General features: G+C 45.6%; 1 protein-coding gene across 1 annotated transcript in view; it reads right to left on the bottom strand.

The window, feature by feature from the left end:
* Window positions 1–1,730: 1,730 nt before the first annotated feature.
* EFCAB3 (EF-hand calcium binding domain 3) overlaps window positions 1,731–22,162 on the bottom strand; it is a 50,526-nt gene continuing 30,094 nt past the window's right edge. The window contains exons 21-29 of the mRNA XM_048517815.1: window positions 20,309–20,384; window positions 17,012–17,088; window positions 14,169–14,312; window positions 13,375–13,446; window positions 10,774–10,891; window positions 9,431–9,624; window positions 7,374–7,558; window positions 5,799–5,903; window positions 1,731–2,158 (exon numbers count right to left, since the gene is read on the bottom strand). Coding sequence (XP_048373772.1) covers window positions 1,865–2,158; window positions 5,799–5,903; window positions 7,374–7,558; window positions 9,431–9,624; window positions 10,774–10,891; window positions 13,375–13,446; window positions 14,169–14,312; window positions 17,012–17,088; window positions 20,309–20,384 — 1,265 coding nt within the window. The 3' untranslated portion in view covers window positions 1,731–1,864. The remainder of the gene's footprint in view (window positions 2,159–5,798; window positions 5,904–7,373; window positions 7,559–9,430; window positions 9,625–10,773; window positions 10,892–13,374; window positions 13,447–14,168; window positions 14,313–17,011; window positions 17,089–20,308; window positions 20,385–22,162) is intronic.

The following is a 22,162-nucleotide window of genomic DNA, read 5'->3' as shown; positions in this document are numbered from 1 at the left end:
AAGTAGACAATGTCCACTGGTTCCCCCTTATCCACATGCCTGTTTACACCCTCAAAGAACTCTCTAGTAAAGTTTGTGGCAAGATGGCCAGGATTTTGTGCCTCTGCAAAAGCCATGCTGACTCTTTCTCAGCAGGTCTTGCTTTTCTACATGTTTAATAATTTTATCTTTAATGATAGATTCTACTAATTTACCAGGAACAGATGTCAAACTGACTGGCCTGTAATTTCCCGGGTCCACTCTGGATCCTTTCTTAAAAATTGCTGTGACATTGGCCATCTTCCAGTCTTCAGGGATAGAGCCTGATTTCAGGGATAAGTTGCACATTAAAGTGAGAAGATCAGCAATTTCATGCTTGAGCTCTTTAAGAACTCTTGGGTGAATGCGATCTGGGCCAGGGGATTTGGTAGCATTTAGTTTATCAATGGCTGCCAGAACTTCTTCCTTGTCTACCACTATCTTCGCTAGTTCCTCAGATTCGTCTCCCAAGAAGCATGGTTCAGGTGCAGGAATTTTCCTCTCCTCCTCTTGGGTGAAGACAGATGCAAAGAATTCATTCAGCTTCTCTGCAATCTCCCTGTCATCGTTTAGCACACCCTTTGCTCCTTTGTCATGAGCTTTGCTCATTTGCCCAAGTCTAATGCCTACCACTGGCTAGTTTAGCTTTATTTTGGGACTGGTGTTATTTTCCTTTATTTCCTTTCCTTTTAATAAAATCTTTAAAAACTCAGCAGTTTCAGAGTATCTGGAATTGAAGAACCCTGTTCTCTCGGTTACCTTACTGGAAAGAGAACAGCCCACTCCCGTCTTTCCTTCACAGGAAGAATTGGCAAAGGTCAGGCTAGCCTTGGGCAGGACACTTGGGTTATGAACATTCCACATTCTAGAAGGCCGCTGAAACAGAAAAATGTGTGTGGGCAATGTTCCTGGGCCAGAACAGAACTGAGTGGGGAAGAGTGGAGTGGCTGAGGACATCCACTGACCAAAGTGTAGGTTTCTATGCCCTGTGGTCTCCTCTTGATGAAGCAGAAATCAATTATGATTTTTTTTTGTCTTGCATGTCATTTTACTAAAATGTGGAAAGGAATTCTTTTTCTCATCACTGGACAGATGACTCCACTTACACACATAGACCTTTGGTGTGGGCATCCATCTGGGTACATGGCAATTGGTGGAGGAATTAATCAAAACAAGGGTATCTTTGCATTGGTTTCCTGATTCGAATCTTTTTGACTGACGAACTGTGCTTTATACAAAAGGCTCTGGCTGCAGAATTTCAAGTTCTTTCCCGTAGATGCTTGGGATACTGGGCTTTCCTCAAATTCAAGTCTGGTGAATTTTCAGAATGTAAAGCATCCTTTTTCACTTGTAAAAGCAGGGAAAAGAACAATAGCCTGAACCTCACAGAGGTGTTAGTGAGATGAAGACAGTGCATCCTAGAGTGATCAGGGCTTCCTCATAATACTCAGGTGGAACACTGGGCTATCCAGAATGCCGCACCCTATTGGGGTCTACTTTTTACAAGAAAGTGTACTTCCTTGGAATGCTGTAAAGCAGAGAATCCCTGTAAAGCAGAGAATCAACATGAGCAGGGGGTTAGTATGTTACTTAGACTTAAGTACCACTTTCCTGCTGTGTTTCCTCTTAGCCAGTCCATTGATATATTCAAGAGGGGGGCGGGGGAAGCACTCAAAATAACGAGAGATTTGCACCTTTTGTCTGGATTTTTTACTGTGTTAGCCAACGTACAGTGTAGTCCTGCACTTCACCCATTCAGGCTGTGCAATCTGGACACTAATCCAAGACTGTTCTGGGAATGCCCTTAAATCAAAGAAGAGGAAGCCAATGCCAACCACAGACGGGATTACTTCCTGTTTCCTCTTTGCTTCTCATTAGCTTTGATTGGCTTGTTCACCGGGGTGGCTAATTGGGAGAGACTGTGATACAGTCGGTTGTCATACTCCTGGAGTTCTCGGGGAGTCAGCAGCTCCTGGCAGATGTTCCATGACCATGAGTAAGTGGAAAAAGTCTGATAAAAGCTGGGATTCCCCCTTTCCAAGCCAATCTCCCCGCCGCGCAGCCGTCGCCACAGCTTCAGTGATTTGTTGCGCTCCTGGACAGCAACGTCCTTCTTGTAGGCATCTGTTGCTTTCTTCACCTAAAAAGGAGAGACAGAGACTTAAGTTGAAGATTAAATTGTCTGAGCAGTTATGACTGTGCGATAAGAAAGCTTATGTTTTGCAGCAATTTCATCAATACACAGAGACCGTAAGGATCTGATTTGCAATTAGGGTCGACTAACTGTGATCCTGGCCCTAGGCTGGGCTCCAGAATCCTCTTCTGGCAACAGACGGAGCCCCAGAGAAACCCACTTTCCCCCTCCCATGGTGTCTGCTCCCATAACTGCCCCACCACTGCCCCTGCCCAAGAAATTGTGGCCATGACCTCTTCTCCTGGTACCCTGAAAGATACTACTAACTACCAACATGTGCACTCAGCTAAGCACTTTCCCCACCTCCCTTTCATTGTCATTTTCGTTTTTCTTTTCATTTAGCCTTCTTGTCCTCCCCAACTCCCTGATGATAAGGATTATCTTGAGATGGCGAGATATACACTATGGGTTGAATATTGTAATTTTATTGCTCATCTGTAGGTAGAAATCTAGGTTTGAGTATTATCATTAATTTTTTTTTTGCAGAGTTATGGTATTATTTAACATTTTAAATGTAAGTCGCTTTGAGCCTGACTGCTGTTGGGAATGGGTGGAGTATAAATGCAATAAAATACTGCTGTTGGACTAAAGTTGCTGGATTGGGAGATTCCTGCAGATTTGGGGGCAGTGCCTGAGGAAGGGAAAGTCTACTCTCCAAAGATGTCATTTCCCCTGGGAGACCGATCTCGCTAGTCTTGCAGGAGATATCCAACCCAAACCTGGAGGTTGGAAACCTTAAGCAGGACACTGCCTCTTTAAGACTGGGCTGTAATAGGCCTTAGGGCAGCTAGGACACTGGGCAGGTGGTCATCGAGTGAGGCAGCTGTCAAAGCTTCAGGTTGTTCAGGGTGATGGGGGAACTGGAGATGCAAGAAGAAGAGTTTGCTTCCTCTAGTAGTGGATTCACTACAACACAAAATTAAGTCTAGCATAAAAACCCGCAGTTTAAATCTGGTAAATTCCAGCTATACCTACAATTGAAGAATGGTAAGGGAAGGTATTCAAGATGGCCATGTTAACTTTGCTATTTAAGGAATAGAACTTAATTAAGTTCATGGGCAATTGGAAACCTTAACTAAAAATGTGCCGGGGGGGGGGGGGGCAGAAAAACATAACAAAAGTGAAACTGCAAGAGGAAAAAAGAATCTGTCTTTAGGAATCCCAGGAACTAACCAACCCTGCCCCAGATCAAAAGACAGGGTTGCTTGGGAAGTGGAAGACTCCCTGTCTGTGGGAGGAGTCAGAAACTAACCCCATAGGGTGATCAAGGGAACTTCCTTGTTGTTGAGCTGCCCTCTGCAGATGGGGTAGAGAATGCAAGTCAGCAACAAGGCAATGAAGTCTCAGCATTTATCTGGCATGGGAGAATTCAGAGCCCTTCATATTCAACCTACAACAATCCAATGGGGCAGAACAATAACAAACTTTCTGGGGAGTTGGGGAATGTAATGTATTGTATGGTTTTAAGAGTCTGCAGCTGTTGCACTGTAATTGGTAATTAGTAAGTGTGTTATATTGAGCACAGCTGCAGAGTGATTTTAAGCTATGTGTGAGTAGCAGCTATGGAATAAAGTACTATGTTTTGTTCCTCCGACTCCTGTTTTCTTGAGACATGACAATTGGCGACGAGGATAAACTTATGACGAGTCTAGCAAGTTTTGTGAAGCAAGGACTGTGAGTAAATTATGGCCTTTCAAGGGCAGCTGGAACAGTTTAATTTGGAGTTTCCTTTGAAGTGGCAGACCGTGGTCAAGGGTACATATTGATTTTGCAGGGCCTTTCCAGGGCCAGGTGTTTCTCATTGTAGTGGATTCATATTCCAAATGGCTAGAGGTAGTGCCAGTAATGTCAATGACATCACAAACAGTAATTAGGGCACTGCGTAAGTTATTTGCAACCCATGGCCTCCCGGATACGGTGGTATCGGATAATGGGACAGCGTTTGTATCTAAGGAGTTTAGAGTATTCCTGGCTAATGGTGTTATTCGCCAGGTTACCTCGGCCCCTTTTCATCCCGACTACTTAATGGGCAGGCAGAAAGGATGGTGCCGTACAACAAAGGATGCATTGGCGGCCGAATAGTAGAGGGGATTGGCACCGTCGGTTGGCGAATTTTTTTTGTTAACACAGCACATAACACCGTGCACAGCCACCGGGAGGAGTCCTGCGGAGTTGCTAATGAATCGGAAACTTACGACGTTGCTGGACCGAATGCATCCCGATTCGGTTGATGATCGTCCGCGAAAAGAAGACCAAGTGTTGGAAAGCACCTCCCGGACATTTGATAGGGATGACACGGTGTATGTCCGAGAATTATGGAGCAGGGCCGTGTTGGGTCCCAGCTTGGTTGTGAGGCAGCCAACAGGGCCCTTGTCTTATAAGGGTGGAAACTGAAGAAGGGCAGGTGATCCGCAGACATGTTGACCAAGTAAGGAAGAGAGTGCCAGGTCCAACAGTAGATCAGGAACCCCAGGTCCTTGAGGAAGCTAGGGCGTTAAGGGGGCAGATGGAGCTGCAGGGTGAGGAAGCAGTAAATAGATCCAATTGTCCCCGAGGAACCTGGGGCGTTACAGGCAAACGGAGATGCAGGATAAAGGGAAAACAGCAAAGGGTCCAATTGTTTTTGCAGAACCAGGAACAAACACAGACTCAGGAGCCAGAGCGGGAGCTGAGACGATCGCAGCGAAAGAGAATCCCACCAGATTATTACAGGAGTTAGGGGGAAGGGGTGTAATGTATTGTATGGTTTTAAGAGTCTGCAGCTGTTGCACTGTAATTGGTAATTAGTAAGTGTGTTATATTGAGCACAGCTGCAGAGTGATTTTAAGCTATGTGTGAGTAGCAGCTATGGAATAAAGTACTATGTTTTGTTCCTCCGACTCCTGTTTTCTTGAGACATGACAGGGAATTTCCTTTCTTATAAGACTGTCAAAAGACAATCAAAGGCCTCCTCCGCACACACCAATGAACACGGGTGTAGGATGGTAAAAAACCTGTTTTTTGGGGGGGGAACTTCACACAGATCCCACCCCTAAAATGAGTCTGCCCCACTTTACTTCCCCCAAACTGGTTTTTTTGAGAATTGCATTATCCGTGAGTTTTCAAAAATCCCAGGTTGCAGCTGTTCGCGAGTGAACGGCCGGGCAGGAGGCACTTTATTTATGCAGATGGTTGTATCGTGAGACATCAGCATTGGGGGGGGGGGGGGGCATTTGTGAATGCCTGCATAGCTATGCACTGGTGGGAAGTAAATTAAAAAAATTAATGCGTCTCCGTGCGAAGATGCGACAGCAACCCAGATTGTTTCTGTGGGCTCAAATCGCTGCCTGCACAAATGCATGTGAACACGAAAACAGGAAAATGGGTTACTTTATCCCTACTGCAACCCATTATACATTTGCTGTGCGGAAAGAGCCAAAGATGCTTCAGGTGTAGGCAAGGAATTTCATCCTCTAGGATCTGCTGAGTCCTTCAACATAACTCTAGGGCCCTGCGAGAAGGCGGCATTGCATCCAGACACAGAATGCCAAATACACACAGAGACCTGCAGAAGCAATGAATGATGAGAGTCCTTCTAACTGCTTACTTCTCTGCGAATTTCATCAATGTTGTTCATAGTCAAACTGCGACCCCTGGATGTTAGTTCCGTAGGGAGGGTGAGGGTGGGCCTGGTGGTCTTGGAGGGTTTGCTCTGCATCGTAATTGAGACAAAAACAGAAACCACGTGTTTAACTATCAAGTCCAGGAAGATGGAGGAGGCAATAACAAATGGCACCACAAGAGTAGCTTTTCTCATGCAGTTTGCCCGCACAGAAATTGGTCAAAGCACAAGAACTCAGAGCTGGTATATCCCTGCAGATCTGGGATGTACTTGGCTCATCTGGTGAAATTTTGGCACGTAGCAATTTTAGGCACAAAGGCTATCAGAAATCAGTTGATTCAGGCTACCTTTGTAGCCTCAAAAGCCAGGAGGAGCTGACTGCATGGCAGAACTGAGTCACTGCTTGTCTGGAGAGCACTGAAATTGCTACAGATAAACTCTTCTTGCAGCTTCAAGGGCTAGAAGAAGAGGAAGAAAACAGCTGCATGAAAACGAGAAGCACAAGGAAGACTTGAGCTCAGTGCATGACTCAGGTCTACCTTCTAGAATCTCTTTGAAATGCAGAGTGATGTTTAGCATCATTAAGATGTCAGGATTTAAACATGCAATGCATCTGGAACCCAGGACCTAAAGCATCCCGAGTAGGAATTCAGCCACCTGGCTCCAGACAGAAGCAGAGCTCCAGGTTAAAAGATCAACCACATCAGCCAAAGGAGCTTCCATGCTCCAGCAGGCCAGTATGATGGGTTTTTTTGTTGGTTGTCAACTTGCGGCAAGGCAAGAGGCCTTTGGAAATGGTTTGCCATTGCCTGCCTTTGGGTCATGTCCCTGGTATTCCTTGGAGGGTTCCCATCCAAATACTTGCCAAGATTGAGGCTGAGTGAGAGTACATAGACTAGCCCAAGGTCACCCAGCAAACTTCCACGGCAGAGTGGGGATTTGAACTTAGGTTTCCCAGATCCTAGTCTGAGACCTTAACCTCCACACCACACTGGCTCTGTAAAAGGAACCAGGTCAGGTTTGCTTGCTGGTGTATGACTCCAACTTGCCGGCCACAGACTACCCTACCCTGCCTCCCATCCCCCTTGGCTATCCCTCTGTTTCCCAAAACTGGGGTGGGATGCTTCAGGAGGTTTGGGGCGAGTAGGGATCAGCAGCGGTGTGAAGGGATGAAGGGAGCATAGACTGCCACCCTTACACAATATTTGCAAGGTCAAAGGTTGCTTAGAAAATTTAAGTTCTACAGTCCCAAACTATAGGCTGGGGCACTTTATTATCTAGCCCAGACCTGGATAGCCCCAGATGAGCCAGATCTCATGAGATCTGAGGAGCTTAACAGAAACTTGTCCCTCGTTAAGATTTGGATGGACAACCTCCAAGGAATGCCAGGGTTGTGATTTGGAGGCAGGCAATGGAAAGCCATCTTTGAACACCTCTAGCCTTGAAAACCCCTCTAGGTTCACCATAAGTCATCTGTGATTTGATGGCAAATATTTACAGACATCATTATCCCAACATTATTATTCCTGGGACTAAAAACCAAACCGAGCCTTCTCTCACCACTGGTAGCTGCCTTCTTTTGTGGAAGAAATGGTCCTCAAAAGACGAGACAGGCTCTGATCTTCTTTGAGCCTCCAGTTTCTGGATATCCTTGCTTGGTTTTCCTGCCATTACACAGTCCTGGTTGGGGATCAAGGGGAAGACGGGCACCTGAGCATAGGGGCTGTCGGAAGGAAGAGTGGTCTCTGGCAAAAGGGAAGATGAAAAAAACCACATTGGATTTTGAGAGGATTCCAGCCGAGGACCCCGTTATCAGTGCTATAGCTCAGCTGCCAAACCTGTTACAATTGGGGTCATAGCAGGGCAAAAAGAAGCACAGGCAAGATCAGCTCTGTGTGTGTGTGTGGGGGGGGGGGAACTCAGACATGGCACTAGCCAATGGGAAAAAGGGCTGGCTGGAGAAGAAATGGAGGAGTCTGCCTGCAAGCAGTGGCTACTCATTGTCTCACTGATATTCTTTTCCTCCTCCTGCACTGGTATTTAAGGCCTGGGTGTGCCCAAAGGCATGAGCCAATGGTCTCCAGCTGGCAGGAAGATCAGTCAGGAGACAGAGGAAGACCTGCTCTGTGTTCAGATGCCTCCTTCTCCCTTTCCCTTCTTAATTGCTACTGTATGTTCTCTTTTGTGTTGTCAGCCACTTTTGAATCTCTGCTGAGGAGAAAATTGGTATATAAATAAACACATTTTTTTGGTTGGGCCAGATATTATATTCCACTGCATTCCTCAATCCCAAGCTCCTGCCTGCAGTTTTTGTAGAATTCTTTGTGTTTTACCTCCAAAACAGCTCTGTACGATAGGTATAAAATGTTGCACAAAAGGAAGGGGTGTTGTCTTTCACTGTACCCATTCTTAAGAGCAGAAAGGGAAAGCTGGTGTATGGTTCTTGGGCAACAAGAGCATGATTTCCATCCCCATTCCATTCCTAAAAAACAGAAGGCTCAAAAATAGTTGTCATCTGCTTTCATCTCACTGCTCTGTTCAGCCACAACCGAACCCTTCTCCTAGCCCAAGAAATCTTCCAGCAATGCAAATTCCTCTGTGTGCAGAATGTGTTATTCTATTATTATGTGCTCACCTTGATGTACATAAACTATTAGAATGTGTGGAATACCACATAAACGAAAGACTAGTCATAAATATGCAAAAATAAAAAATGGTGTTTGCTAAATCCTGGGGTCATTTTTCAACAAAATGTGAGTTGGACGGCCCTTTTGTTTAGTGCTATGGGAAAAGCTAGATTTCCCAGTAATACAGTTATTTGGTTTTGTTCTTTTAACATGAGTTGGCAATTACATACCAGGTGGTATTCAGGTTTTCAATGTTAAGATAGTATCCCAACTTTTGCATAGAACTGGGGTCTTGATATGATGAAATCTATTCCCTGACTCTAGCATCAACCAAAAGGAAGACTGCAACCGAGAAATCAAGAGATTGGGACTAGGAAGGGCACCCATGAAGGAGCTGGAAAAGAGTGTCAAGCGAAAGGAATGTTGCTAGGGACCAAGATAAAGATAATTCATACTGAAGTATTCCCCATTACTATTTATAGATGTGAACGTTGGTCAATGAAGAAAGCTGGCAGGAAGAAAGTAGATTCACCAATAAGACAAATAAATGGGTTGTAAATCAAATCCTAAACTCTCCCTAGAAGCTAATGTGACTAAACTGAAGTTATCGCATTTTGGTCACATTATGAAAAGGCAAAGAGTCACTGGAAAAGACACTGGGAAAAGTCGAAGGCAGCAGGAAAAAAAGGGAGACCCAAGATGGCATGAATTGACTCAATCAAGGAAGCCACAGCCCTCAGTTTGCAAGACCTGAGCAAGGCTGTTAACTATAGGTCAGTGGTGGCGAACCTTTGGCACTCCAGATGTTATGGACTACAATTCCCATCAGCCCCTTCCAGCATGGCCAATTGGCCACCACGGTTATAGGTGGTCATCTGTGTATCATAGCACCATTGTAGCTCAGAAGTTACTCACTCGCACTTAGCACACGCATGCATGACACGCAGCTTTGCTCTCAAACACCACTGTCCTCAACCACGCCATTCTTACCTTGGAGGTTTCTCACAAAGGCCTCTAGCTCTTTGTCTTTCATGACAACAATACGGCCAGCACCAGCGAAGGCAGCCAAAGAGCTGGAGTGCATTTTTTTCTCAGGACTTCTTTTCCGGCCCTGGCGGTGCTTTTTCTCATCGAGATTCCAGGCTTTCTTGCTAGTGGACTCCAGGAACTTCTGCCGATAATAACTAGACAAAAGCCAAACATGACCAGTCATGATGGCAAGGATGGCTAAGACATGGCACTTAAAAAAAACCTGAACGAAAACAAAGTTTAAAGGCATAACAACCAACAATATGGACAAAGAAGCACAAAGAAATATAATTGTTTGGGGGAAAATAAAGTTGCAGAAATTCATGGAGGTTTTGGGGGTGGAGTCTGAGAGGAGTGGGGTTTGAGGAGGAGAGGGACCTCAGTGGGGTATATTGCCACAGAATCAACCTTCCAAAGTGGCCATTTTCTCCAGATGAACTGATCTCGGGGAAATCTTCAATCACTACCTGGAGGTTGGAAACCTTGGTACTTGTCAAACCGTGGGCCAGGACTCCAAAGCAGGCTGCAACTCTCACTGATGGGTCACAAGGGCTGGAACACCAAGCTCTGGGAGACTCAGTGGCAAATTTCAGTCTGCTTCAGCAGCATGTGTGAAATGACCATAACATCAAGGTCAGTCACGCTATATATATAATAAATCTAATTCCTAACTGTGCCCCCTCATGACGGATACTTACATCTGCTGATGGGGGCCACACTCAAAACAGGTGTTTGTTCAGAAAAATCTACAAGCTAATAAATTATTAAAAAGAGTTTTTGAGTCCCTCCCCCCAATAAAAACATGTTCCCTGAACAGGATGCTGCTGGGTTCTGAGCCCAGAAGTTGCACTGGGCTCAATAGTGGCCTCATCAGCTCCCGGTGTGGGGCCTTGCTGCACCTGCACAGCTTGAGTAAGCTGCCAAGAGACGGAAAGGGTCCCCTCCCTTTACTCAAGCTTGGCAGATTAGCATCTGCAAACCAATGAGGTATAGTGGTTAAGAGCAGGTGGACTCTAATCTGGAGAACCGGGTTTGATTCTCCACTCCTCCACATGAGTGGAAGACTCTTATCTGGTGAACCAGATTTGTTTCCCCACTCCTACATTCCCTGCTGGGTGACCTTGGGTTAGTCATAGTGCTCTCAGAACTCTCTCAGACCCATCTATCTCACAAGGTTGTGGGGAGAGGAAGGGAGGGGAGAGAAAGGCGGGGTACAAATCCAAATTCTTTTTATTTCAATAGACTTTGCTGCAGAAGCATGCTGGAGAGTTTATCATGCCTCTCAGTATATGTCTGCTTCTCACCTGACAATAGCCATGGTGGTTTTCTTTGGCAAAACGGATGTTTCCACCAGCTTTGACAAGAGCTCAAAGAACAAGATCCCATGGGCATCAACAGTCTCCAAGCGGTCTTTCTTAGGTGCTGAGAGAAAGAACAGATGCAGAATCTATAGTATGAGGCCGGGGAATAAGGTCCCTCATTCGAAGAAAATGTTTTACCTCTAACATCTCCCCACACCTCCTTATGGGGAACTTCTGTAAGTACAACCTCCCCATAGCTTATAATGAACCCTGAATAATATTTTTGTTGAAACAGATTGGAATTCAAGAAAGCCATACAGTAATAATTACATTTAGATTTCACAAGAAGCTGCAATTAAATTACAGTTGGGCACTGTTGGTTCTCCTTCCTTCCTTCCTTCCTTCCTTCCTTCCTTCCTTCCTTCCTTCCTTCCTTCCTTCCTTCCTTCCTTCCTTCCTTCCTTCCTTCCTTCCTTCCTTCCTTCCTTCCTTCCTTCCTTCCTTCCTTCCTTCCTTCCTTCCTTCCTTCCTTCTTCCTTCCTTCCTTCCTTCCTTCCTGTCCTTCCTTCCTGTCTTGTGAAGGAGCTTAATTGAAAGCATTCAAGTTTGATGGCAGCAGTGGCGTAGATGCTAAGAGCAGTGGCTAAGAGCAGGTGCACTCTGATCTGGAGGAACCGGGTTTGATTCCCAGCTCTGCTGCTTGAGTTGTGGAGGCTTATCTGGGGAATTCAGATTAGCCTGTGCACTCCCACACATGCCAGCTGGGTGACCTTGGGCTAGTCACAGCTTTTTGGAGCGCTCTCAGCCCCACCCACCTCACAGGGTGTTTGTTGTGAGCGGGGAAGGGCAAGGAGATTGTACGCCCCTTTGAGTCTCCTACAGGAGAGAAAGGGGGGATATAAATCCAAACTCCTCCTCCTCCTCCTCCTCCTCCTCCTTCTTCTGCTTCTTCTGTAGGCAGCAATCCCGGTCCCTAAACTGGAATTTAACAGTGCTTTAGAATCATGGTTTTGGGGGCAAAATAAAATCCAGTTTTCAAAAGTGCCTGCATTCAAACATCTTGGCAAAGGATCAAGAGGAAAGAGAGAAGCAAACAAGGCCTGTGTGTGTCTTAAGTGTTGTCAAGTCTCTTCCAACTCACAGTGACCCCATGAATCAATGTCTTCCAATAGCTTTGCTCAGGTCTTGCAAACTTTGTGGCTTTGTTTATTAAGTCAATTCACCTCCTTTTGGGTCTTTCTGTTTTCTTGCTGCCTTCAACTTTTCCTAGCCTTATTGTCTTTTCCAGGGACTCTTTTCACGATGTGACCAAAGTATGATAAGCTAAGTTTGGTCATTTTAGCTTGATTTGATCTAGAACTCACTGTTTTGTCTTTTCGGTGGTTCACAGTATCCCTACCATCTGTAATGATGTCTCAATGCAGGCCTGAATTAGACTGAAAAACTGGAAGAAGTCAAAGATGAGGTTCTTGACTCCATGAAGGACCAGAAAAATTGATCCTTTTTGCTGCTAATAGGAAAGGAGAAAGTAGTGGGTTCGACTTTTGGGTTAGACATGGACATTTTTGGAAAAGCTGAAAAAGCAAAACTCCCATGCTAGGGTTTTGTTTTGTTTTCTGGCTTTTCTGAATTTTTTTGGCTTTTTAAAGCCAAATCTAAAAAACTCTGAGTTGCAGAGCTGAATGCTGCTTTCTCCCTTGCTGCTTCTGAAGCCCAAGCGAGTTTTGGAGGCAGCAGGGCAGGACTGAATGCCAGGATCAGCTTGATATTCAGCTGTTTGCTTTATTATACTACAAGGCTGGGCTCAGGGAGGCTTACAGTAATGTTAAAACATGACAGTAATAAAATAATTTAATATTTAATACTAAAACCATTGAATTTACCATTAAAATGATGGTGCTCCATTCAGTACAATCTAAGTGTAGAAATTCATTCTACTCCTCTCAATATAAATGTACTGATTTTTTGGAGGGGAGGGAGAGGGTGTGTGCAGTTGGACATGTGCAAAGTTTGGGAGACCAGCTTCACAGGTAGATTAGCTAGACTCATGAGTGGCCTTGACTGAAGGCCCGGTGGAACTGACGAAGGTCCTGCAGGGCCGTGGTGTCAGCCGTGTTCTACCAGGCTGGGGCCATAGTTGAAAAGGCCCTGGCCCAGTCGAAGCCAATTGAATGTCTTTGGAGCCAGGAATTGCTGTTAGAGCATTGAAGCTCTGTTGTGTCCCTAATTTTGTTGTTGTTGTTCAGTGGCAGCTGGGTCACATTGGCCTGAGAACTGCTGGGAAAATTTGGCATTTTGGGGGAATCTGCTTTTTAGCTCCCTTAAAACTGCTATTTTTCCAGCCAACCCTCTCCTCCCCCCAAAAAGAAGCTGTTTTGGCTTTTTTTCAGGATGCACAGCCATAAAATTAGAGCACATGTAAAAGACTTGTGAAAATCTATGCAGTAACCCCTGGAGTTGTTCCCATGTCTTCCAATACTTAGCCTTTTATTACTGTAGCCATTCTACAACTGTAGGAATTTTGCACAGGAAACTTAAGATCTTGTAAGTACAGAATCCTCAAACTAAACAAGTGATCAGTAACATCACATGTATCATTCTTACCTACAGCTTGAATAAAGCGCTTGCTGTCTGTAACGATGTTAAGAAAATCGGTGAAATTCACCTTTCCGTCTCCTACAAGGAAACCCCTCCCCAATGAAAAGGAAAAGGAAAAAAAATCAATGAGGCACCCCAATCAAGCTTTCTTCCAAATTTGTTAGAAAACTCCGCACTACTGAGAACCAAGTTGATTCACCGGCACACTTTGGCATCAGTTCTATGCATGCCAGAATATTGCAGTGTTACCACTTCTGGTTCACTAATTCCTGGTTTTGTAAACCAGCCATAGATAAATTGAATCATTGTATCTGAACTGAGTTGAGCCACTATTTGGGACAGATGTCTTGCGGGGGGGGGGGGCGGGTGGGTCTCTGCCAATTAGGAGCCCCATCCAAAGGGGGGGGGGATCAATTTCTGGGAGCAACATGCTGCTGCACTGGTAGACTTGCCCTCCCCAGGGCACTTAACCCCAGTGGAGACATGATCCTGCCAGTGTGCAGCACTGGAACATGATGTTGGACACTGTGCCAGCAGCCTAGGGCCCCTGCCACCAGCAGTGGCATAGTAACAGACCAGGGGCATGGCCAGGCGAGGAGCCAGCCTTAGTTGGCTCCCTCCTGACTTTTGCTGGTGATATGCCAGCAGGCCATGCTTTGGACGGCGAAGTCCATTGGGGTCCATAGTCTACCTGTGCTGCTGTGAAGCCTCTTTGTGGGCGGCAGTCAGGGGTGGTGGCAGCACAATGGCTGGGCCCCCTGATTGTGGATGGGGCTGCCCACTGAGAAGAGGGTGCTCACCATCTGTGTCAGCAAACACAAGCTCCTCAAAAGCTTCTTCCTCTGTTAAGCTAATCCCCAAGTTGTTAGCGGTGGTCTCCAGAGCTGGAAGATCAATCTTGCCATCATGATCCTTGCAGAAGGCATCATAAGCTTTGCGGAATGCTGTGCAAGGATACAAAGCAGGGGAAGAGGAAGTGACCGTCAAAAGTATATTTTATGACTTCCATTCATATATCCCATTACTCCAAAGATCTCAGGATTTTTATCTTCACAACGAGCCAGTTCCATAGATTAGTCCAAAGAGACAGCAACTGGAAGAAGGAAAGGAAGGAAGATAAAGAGAGTTGCTCCGAAAAACTTTTTGTTGAAACAGATTGGAATTCAAGAAAGCCATACAGTAATAATTACATTTAGATTTCACAAGAAGCTGCAATTAAATTACAGTTGGGCACTGTTGGTTCTCCTTCCTGCGATTGTTCCTCAGCTCTGAAAGAAATCACCATAAATCAGACCCAAAGACGATGGAAAAATAGGTTGTCAACTTGGATTTTCCATGAAAACGGAGTGAACAAATAATTGTAATTACAGATAAAAGGGATGGAAGAAAAGCATTCCCAGACAGAAGAAGAACTACCATTGGCCACCATTCACAGAATTGCATGACAACCCTTAAGATTTAATCAGCTGCACTGACATGCTTTGGAGAAGAGACTGCAGCCTCTTGCCGGCAGGTTTCACTTTAACTCCTCATTTTGGAGCGAGTAAGCTTTCTTGGAGGGATATAAATAAAAATTGGCTAAGCTTCTCTTTTCTAGATTTAACATCCAAACTGGTTATAGGGTAGAAAAAAGAACACTAAATGTCAGGTGGGAGCCTGGCATTGGGTGGCTGATGGATAATTACTTTCACTTCGCCTAGACAGCTACACAGAGGCACCTAGGGCCAGGTGCCATTATCTCAGTCTCTTGACCTTGAGCTATTTGCATTCTTTTCCCCTGTGCTTTCTGTAGTATGGGATAGAGCATGGGCGAAGGGGGCGGGGAGGAGAACAGGGGTGGATATATTGGGGGTGCTTAGTTATACAGCTAGAATTGGCTTTTTCCCTCTGGCCAACTGATGTCTGCCAACCAAGACTTCTAAACCATCAAGTTGCAGAGTCTGATTTGAGTAACAGATCTGGGGCTTGACACTAACAAAGAACAGAGAGATGGAAGACAGGAGACTGCCTTTGGAGACTTCCCAGGTCATTAGAATCCACTGATCTTGATGTTGTCAGGGAGGGGATCTAGACAGTCCTGCCCCTTACCATATTAGGGTCCCTTAATTCTTCATACAGGCTAAGTGGAGGTGAGAACTCACCCAACCCGGCTGTAAACAGTGGAGAATAGCAAGGAGGTGACTTCTAAGGCTTCTGAATCAAGGCATCTTCCCAGAATCATAGAACTACATGACAACTCTTGATAATTGCTGCAGATCAAACTGTTATTAAAGGGAAAGCTGACAGGACCATCTCTTGCATACCTCTTAACATAGGTTTCCATGTTGGTCCCCTGCCAATCAATGTCAATCATGCTGTATGGCTGTCAACTGAACTTAATGACTGGCTAACTTTTTCTGAACAGCATCAAGGGACTGATTTAACTGTCCTCCACCCTAGCAAGGAATTATGTGAGTACTTTTGAGAGGACAGTGACTCCCGCTGTTGCAAACACTAGATTGAGAGTATGCCCTGCTATATGGGTTGGTCCAGACACAAACCCCATGGTTGCCATACTAATCATGAGGTCTTGAGCTGGTCCATCACCACCTCTGAGACTGCCTCTGCCACCTCAGGCAAGGAGGCTGCTGGGCAGCGGGGTGAGCGGTACACCAGCAACAATCCCAACTTATCTCACTGGTCAAACACCAGATACAAACTCTCAACTCCGGGCACAAGATGAGAGGGGTGCCTGGTGAATGTAGATGACTCCTTGTGGACTATAGCTACGCGTCCACCCCGCTCCCCTAGTCTGGGCTGGTGCTGCGCTTGATAGCCTGGGGGCAAAGCTGGGTCAGTTCTAATGACCCCCCAGCTCGCCCACCCAAGTCTTGGTTACACAAGTCAGGTCAGCCCCCTCAACCAGAATCAAATCCTGGATGAGGGCTGTCTTATTCAGGGCCGACCTGGCATTCAAAAGCAACACCACCAGGCCAGTGGGCAGGACGACTGACCTCCCTGGATGGGGAGCAGAGCAGAAGGAGCAATGGCCTGAAGACATCCAGGGCCTCTTCTGCAAACCATTCTCCTCTGAACCCTAGCACCATAATGCCCCCTGCCCGTAAGCACTGGGATGGCCCTTCCCCTCACCCAGACACATTCCCCCAGGTGACCTTGCCCCCTATTAATCATCTAGGTCCCCTACTATGCCCTTGGGGGCATAGTGTGGGGGAGGGAGGTGGGGGCAGAAGACAAGGCAGGCCCCCTTCTTTGCCCAGACTTGCGGTCCTGGGCAAGGAAGGGGGAGGGGCTTGAAAATGCCAGCTTCACTCGCAAGCCTGGGCAAGGAAGGTGGGGGCAGAAGGGTGCGCACTGAGTCCAACAAGCAGGGCAGCCCCCCAATCTTCCTTGGCCAGACTTGTGAGGGGGGGGCAGAATGTGAGGGGGGGCTGTCCTGCCTGTTGGACAATGGCTAATGAGCATGCTGGATGCACAGGGCTTTGGTCCCTGTTGGCTAAGGGTTCATCGTCAGACGTTTGAACTAAGTATGTATTAAGATAAATGGTACTATGGGATAGAAGAATCTGCAGATATTTCAGCACGCAGCTTGCATGGCAATAAGAAGTTCAGACAGTTTCATGGTTCACCCAGAAGGGAAAGTTACCTTCAAGTTCTGAATTAGTCAAGATTTTTACTGCTCCAAATCTGGTCTTGTCAGTGGAAAACACTGAGGAGTGAACTCTATCAGGGAAAAAAAAAGAACATTCAGTCATGCTAATTGATTGATGCTTGTTGATCCCTCCCCCGCTCAGGGTGGTTTCATTACAATGGGAAGGGGCTGGAAGACTCATCCGTGTTGTATGTAGATTTAGGTTTCTATTGCTTTGCCTATGTACTCATATTCCATCTGCAATTCTTGACCTATGAGCCTCTGTCTTAAGTCAGACTTTTTTGCTAGCTGCATCAAAGCCTTTTATATGTTTCCAGGATTTATCTCTACTTAAGGAAAGATTGTTGCTTCCAGTAATACTATTATATTGGTGACAATTGGTTAAGCTGGTTGAGAAACTGGGGAAACAAGAGGGTCGAAAGTTTTCTTTAGGGAAAACTGCTTCTCTACTTTCAAACTAAAATGGCGATAAAAATGGTGGCCAATAAAATTGGACCCCCTAACCCAGACATTGCTAAACTTGGATATTCTTGTAAGGTGTCAGGGGTATGCTATCTGGGTGATTAAAGTGCATTCCTAATCCTACGTAGCCTGCTATATGTTGCCACTGCCATCTATGCATTCCTGCCTTGATGTTTGCTTTATGACTTTCACATGCTTTGTAGTAAACTAGATTTCCTTTGGCACCTCTGTCCCAGGGGCGTAATGCCCATTGGGCAAGGTGGGCAGCTGCCCAGGGCACCACCTTGTGGGGGGCATCAAAATGCAGGGTTCGTTTTTGGGTATTTTTAATGATTTTCCATTTTTGGCCTGCAGAGGGTGCAGTTTTTAAGCTAGCAGCACCAAAATTTCAGCGTATCATCAGGAGACTGTCCTTATGCTACCCCCAAAGTTTTGAGTTTGGTTCAGGAAGTCTAAAGTTATGGACTCCCAAAGGGGAGCCCCATCCCCCATTGTTTCCAATGGGAGTTAATAGGAGATGGGGGCTACCGTTTTGAGGGTCCATAACTTTGGCCCCCCTGAACCAAACTGCCCCAAACCTGGGAGGTATCATTAGGGCAGTTTCCTGATGAGAGCATGAAAATTTTGAGACTGTGCCTTCAGAAATGTCCCCCCCCCGCACAGCCTGCAACCCCCATTGGCAGCAATACAGAAAACTCAATGCAGAACAAAGATTCTTGGGCAAATTTCTGGGATGTTCCTGCAGGGGGTGCATTTTTGGACGTATCGGCACCTAAATTTCAGGGTATCATCTGGAGACTGTCATAATGGCACCCCCCAGGTTTGGTGCAGTTTGGTTCAGGGGGTCCAAAGTTATGGACCCTCAAAAGGGTAGCCCCCATCTACTTAGCAAAGAATGGGGGATGGGGCACCCCCTTTGAGGGTCCATAACTTTGGGCCTCCTGAACCAAACTGCACCAAACTTGGGGGGTCCCATCAGGATAGTTTCCACATGATGCCCTGACATTTTGGTGCTGATACATCCAAAAATGTGCCCCCTGCAGGAACATCACAGAAATTTGCCCAAGAATCTTTGTTCTGCATTGAGTTTTCTGTATTGCTGTCAATGGGGGTTGCAGGCTGGGCAGGGGGCACATTTCTAAAGTCACAGTCTCAAAACTTTCAGGGTCTCATCAGGAGACTGCCCTGATGATACCCCCCAGTTTGGTTCAGGGGGGCCAAAGTTATGGACCCTCAAAACTGTAGTCCCATCTCCTATTAGCTCCCATTGGGAGTCCATAACTTGAACCAAACCTCACCAAACTTGGGGGGTAGCATAAGGACAGTCTCCTGATGATACGCTGAAATATTGCTGATATGTCTAAAAATGCACCCCCTGCAGGCACCAATGTCCTGGTGCAAAAAAATTTTTTGGTCATGGTGGAGTGGCCACCCATGGGGGGGGGGGGGGGCGGCGGCGGCATCCAACTCAGGTTTTGCCCAGGGCTACAGTTTGCCTCGTTACGCCCATGCTCTGTCCCATGAGAAACTAATTACATCTCATTGGGGCAGGAAGCCAGGTGGCTTCTCAACTACTGCCAACCTTGGGACTGTCTTGGGACTGTCTTGGTTCCAAATACTCTATCTGGGAATTCTTGGGAAATCGGGAGGGGGGCTTTCTGCAGGGGACACAGCAGACCGAAAATGCCAGCTTCGTCAGAACTGGCTTTTGCCAAGTATGGTGCTGGTATGCCTCATCAATAAACGCTTTTGATTTGTATACCGCCCTTCGGGGATCGGGCGGTATACAAATTAAATAAATAATAATAATAATAATACTTCAGAGTCTGTTTATTGGCTTAAGGTTCCAAGACCTACCATAAGGAGAATCGCCAGCAGCTACCCTGCAGATTTGGCACCTCTACCTTTAAAAAGCTCCCCCCCCGCCCCCCACAAGAGCTCTTCAGAGATTCCCCACAGGGTACAATGGAACCAAACATTTACAAAATTCCTTCCAAAAATGTTGAAAAAAACTGATATGGGGATCGACTTTGTTCAGAAATCCTGCAAATGTTCAGGTTTAATATACCTGAATCTGGGGGGGATATTGGAGTGGGTGGGGGTGGTTTCATGACAGTCAAGTCATATTTTACCTGTGCATAGCCAAAAGTCATTACAAAATAAGTACAGTAAGAACAATAACACATTAAAGTTAAAACGAAAAAAATGAGCATTTCACAAAATGTTAAAAAGAGATAAAATACAAATTTACTAAAACACCCATACTAATAGATTCTCTAGACTTGCTCTCATTGAGATCTCATTAGCCCTTACTGTTTTTGCTGCACAAACAAAATTTTGGTGCACACTCCTAGTCTAGATAGCGGGCAACTGGAGGTGCAGAGCCTGTAACAAAATCCAACTACTATTTTTTACTATTTAGTTACTCTTGGTAATACCTGGACGATGCTGAGCCAGCTAGTTACCCACCAATGGGAAAATGTGGATTTCTAGATACTCCTTCATCACAATCTGTAGCCTACTTATCTCCTTTGTCTCAGGACTGACTGTCGAAGGGAGGACCTCTATAACCTCCACCAGTACTGAAACCCTTTTATAGATAATCAGGATGTGATATTGCTTAACAAAACAATTGTCAATGAGATTTCTGATTGTTCAGACTCCACCACTGCTGACACCTTTAGTGAATACTCTCCATCTGAGATGCTACTGACTTTCAAGACCAGGGAGACGACAGCCTGTTTCCTACTAAAGCAATAGAACGCAAAACTTTCAAGTTGTAAGAGTTCTTATCATGCAATAAATGTCTTATGCCACAACTTTACTTACCTGCCTAATGCTTGATTCTTTGTCACCTTGGGCAAAGTCAACATTTTTGCATCTGGCATTTGGCTCTGATATCTTGCTAAGGAGGACAGGAGAACATGAAAAAAGTCAATGACAGATGGTGACTCCCTCCCTCTTTCTTTAGTCCAATGGGACACCAAAGCTTTGTCCAAAATCCCAGGTCTTTCTTGACTTGGGGCCTGGACCAAGCCCTCCACCACAACTACTCAAGTGCATATTACTGCTGTAATAGGTCAATTACTGATAAAGTTTAACTGGAATAAAAAGACAAGAATTCTAGTAACTTCCCCATTAGTGTTGTAATGCACCATATCTGGGGATACCATTGAAAAGTTCTTAGAAATGGAAATAAGCCCAAAATGCTAAATTTCTGACTGAAGCAGGTTGGTTTGAGAACATTAGACTTCTGTTGTTGTGTTTTTGACTCTCAGTGTGTTCCTGGTCTCTAATTTAAGAAGATGGCATTGACCTTTAAAGCCCTAAATGGATTTCCTCCAAATTAGCCTTCTCTAGCATGACCTGACCTGAACACTGAGATCACCTGGAGGGGCCATCCTCAATGTTCCTTTGCCTGTGGTGGCAGAAAGTTACACAGAACAACAGAGTCTTCTCTGTGGAAGTCCTCCTATGGATTAAAAACTGGTTGAGGAACAGGAAGCAAAGGGTGGGAGTAAATAGGAAATTCTCGCAATGGAGAGATGTAGGGAGTGGTGTCCTCCAAGGATCCGTTTTGGGACCAGTGCTCTTTAACATATTCATAAATGACCTGGAAGTAGGGGTGGGTAGCGTGGTGGCCAAGTTTGTGGATGATACCAAAGGTAGGGTCGTTAGAACCGCAAAGGATTGCGAAGAGTTCCAAGTGGACCTTTATAAATTAGGTGAGTGGTATTACCATATCTCCTCTTTAATTCCATTCGAAGCCAAAAATATTAACACAAACCTACATGGGGGTGCAGGAAGATGGACAATATAGAAACTCAGGACAGCAATGGCTTGACAGCCATGTTGACTGGATTCTCTAAAGTAACTAAATCCACAAAAAAAACAAGTGTGGAATCAACCTATGAGAATGAATGTTTCTGTGAAGCCCCTCTAATACAAAAATTAGGACCAGCCTTCTTCTAAAAGTGGTATAAGCCCTGAATTACATACAATCCAGTCTCTAAAGGTGTGAGTCCAGGTGTGGCTTCTATTGGAATTCAGATAGCTATCTACTGCATTTGTATTCTGGACTTTCTCAAGAAGTGCGTTTTCACCCAACCACCCTGTGACTTAGAGTAGGCTCAGAGAGTGTAAATTGTTTAAGGCCACCTGATGAGCTATATGTACTGCCACCACCCATTTCCCATTAACATTGTCTCCTTCCACGTTACGGTAACTATGCAATCAGGACTGCATCAGAGCAGAGGCACATTCAACCTTGGTAGCTGTCACTTGGCCTGATGCCTGCTCATTCACTGCCCAATTTCTCATATATTCCAGCCCATTGGCATGGGGCCAGGGGGGGGGAGGGGGCTCTTGGATGGTCCATAAAGGCCGTGACTCACCAGAGGAAGTTGGACTCCTAAGCGCACCTGCTGTGAGTACAGGCATGTCTGTGGAAAGCCTAGTGTTTCCCCTCTACTTGTAGCATCTTCCTCTTCCCATCCTAGTTTCTTTCTAGCAGATCATAATGCCCTTCATATTTAGGAATGTGAAGGACATCATGAGGAAAAAACTCATAAAGGTCAGCAGACCAAGTTTTTAGTCCCAGACACAATTGTCCTTCAGCTCACCTGGCTTTAGACTGTATACTTGAAAACTTTTGCACACCTTCAGCTCATCTGGTTTTAGACT

The sequence above is a fragment of the Sphaerodactylus townsendi genome, linkage group LG15 (assembly GCF_021028975.2).
Source record: "Sphaerodactylus townsendi isolate TG3544 linkage group LG15, MPM_Stown_v2.3, whole genome shotgun sequence".
In the NCBI taxonomy this organism is placed as follows: domain Eukaryota; kingdom Metazoa; phylum Chordata; class Lepidosauria; order Squamata; family Sphaerodactylidae; genus Sphaerodactylus; species Sphaerodactylus townsendi.
This window is presented reverse-complemented; position numbering and strand designations above follow the sequence as displayed.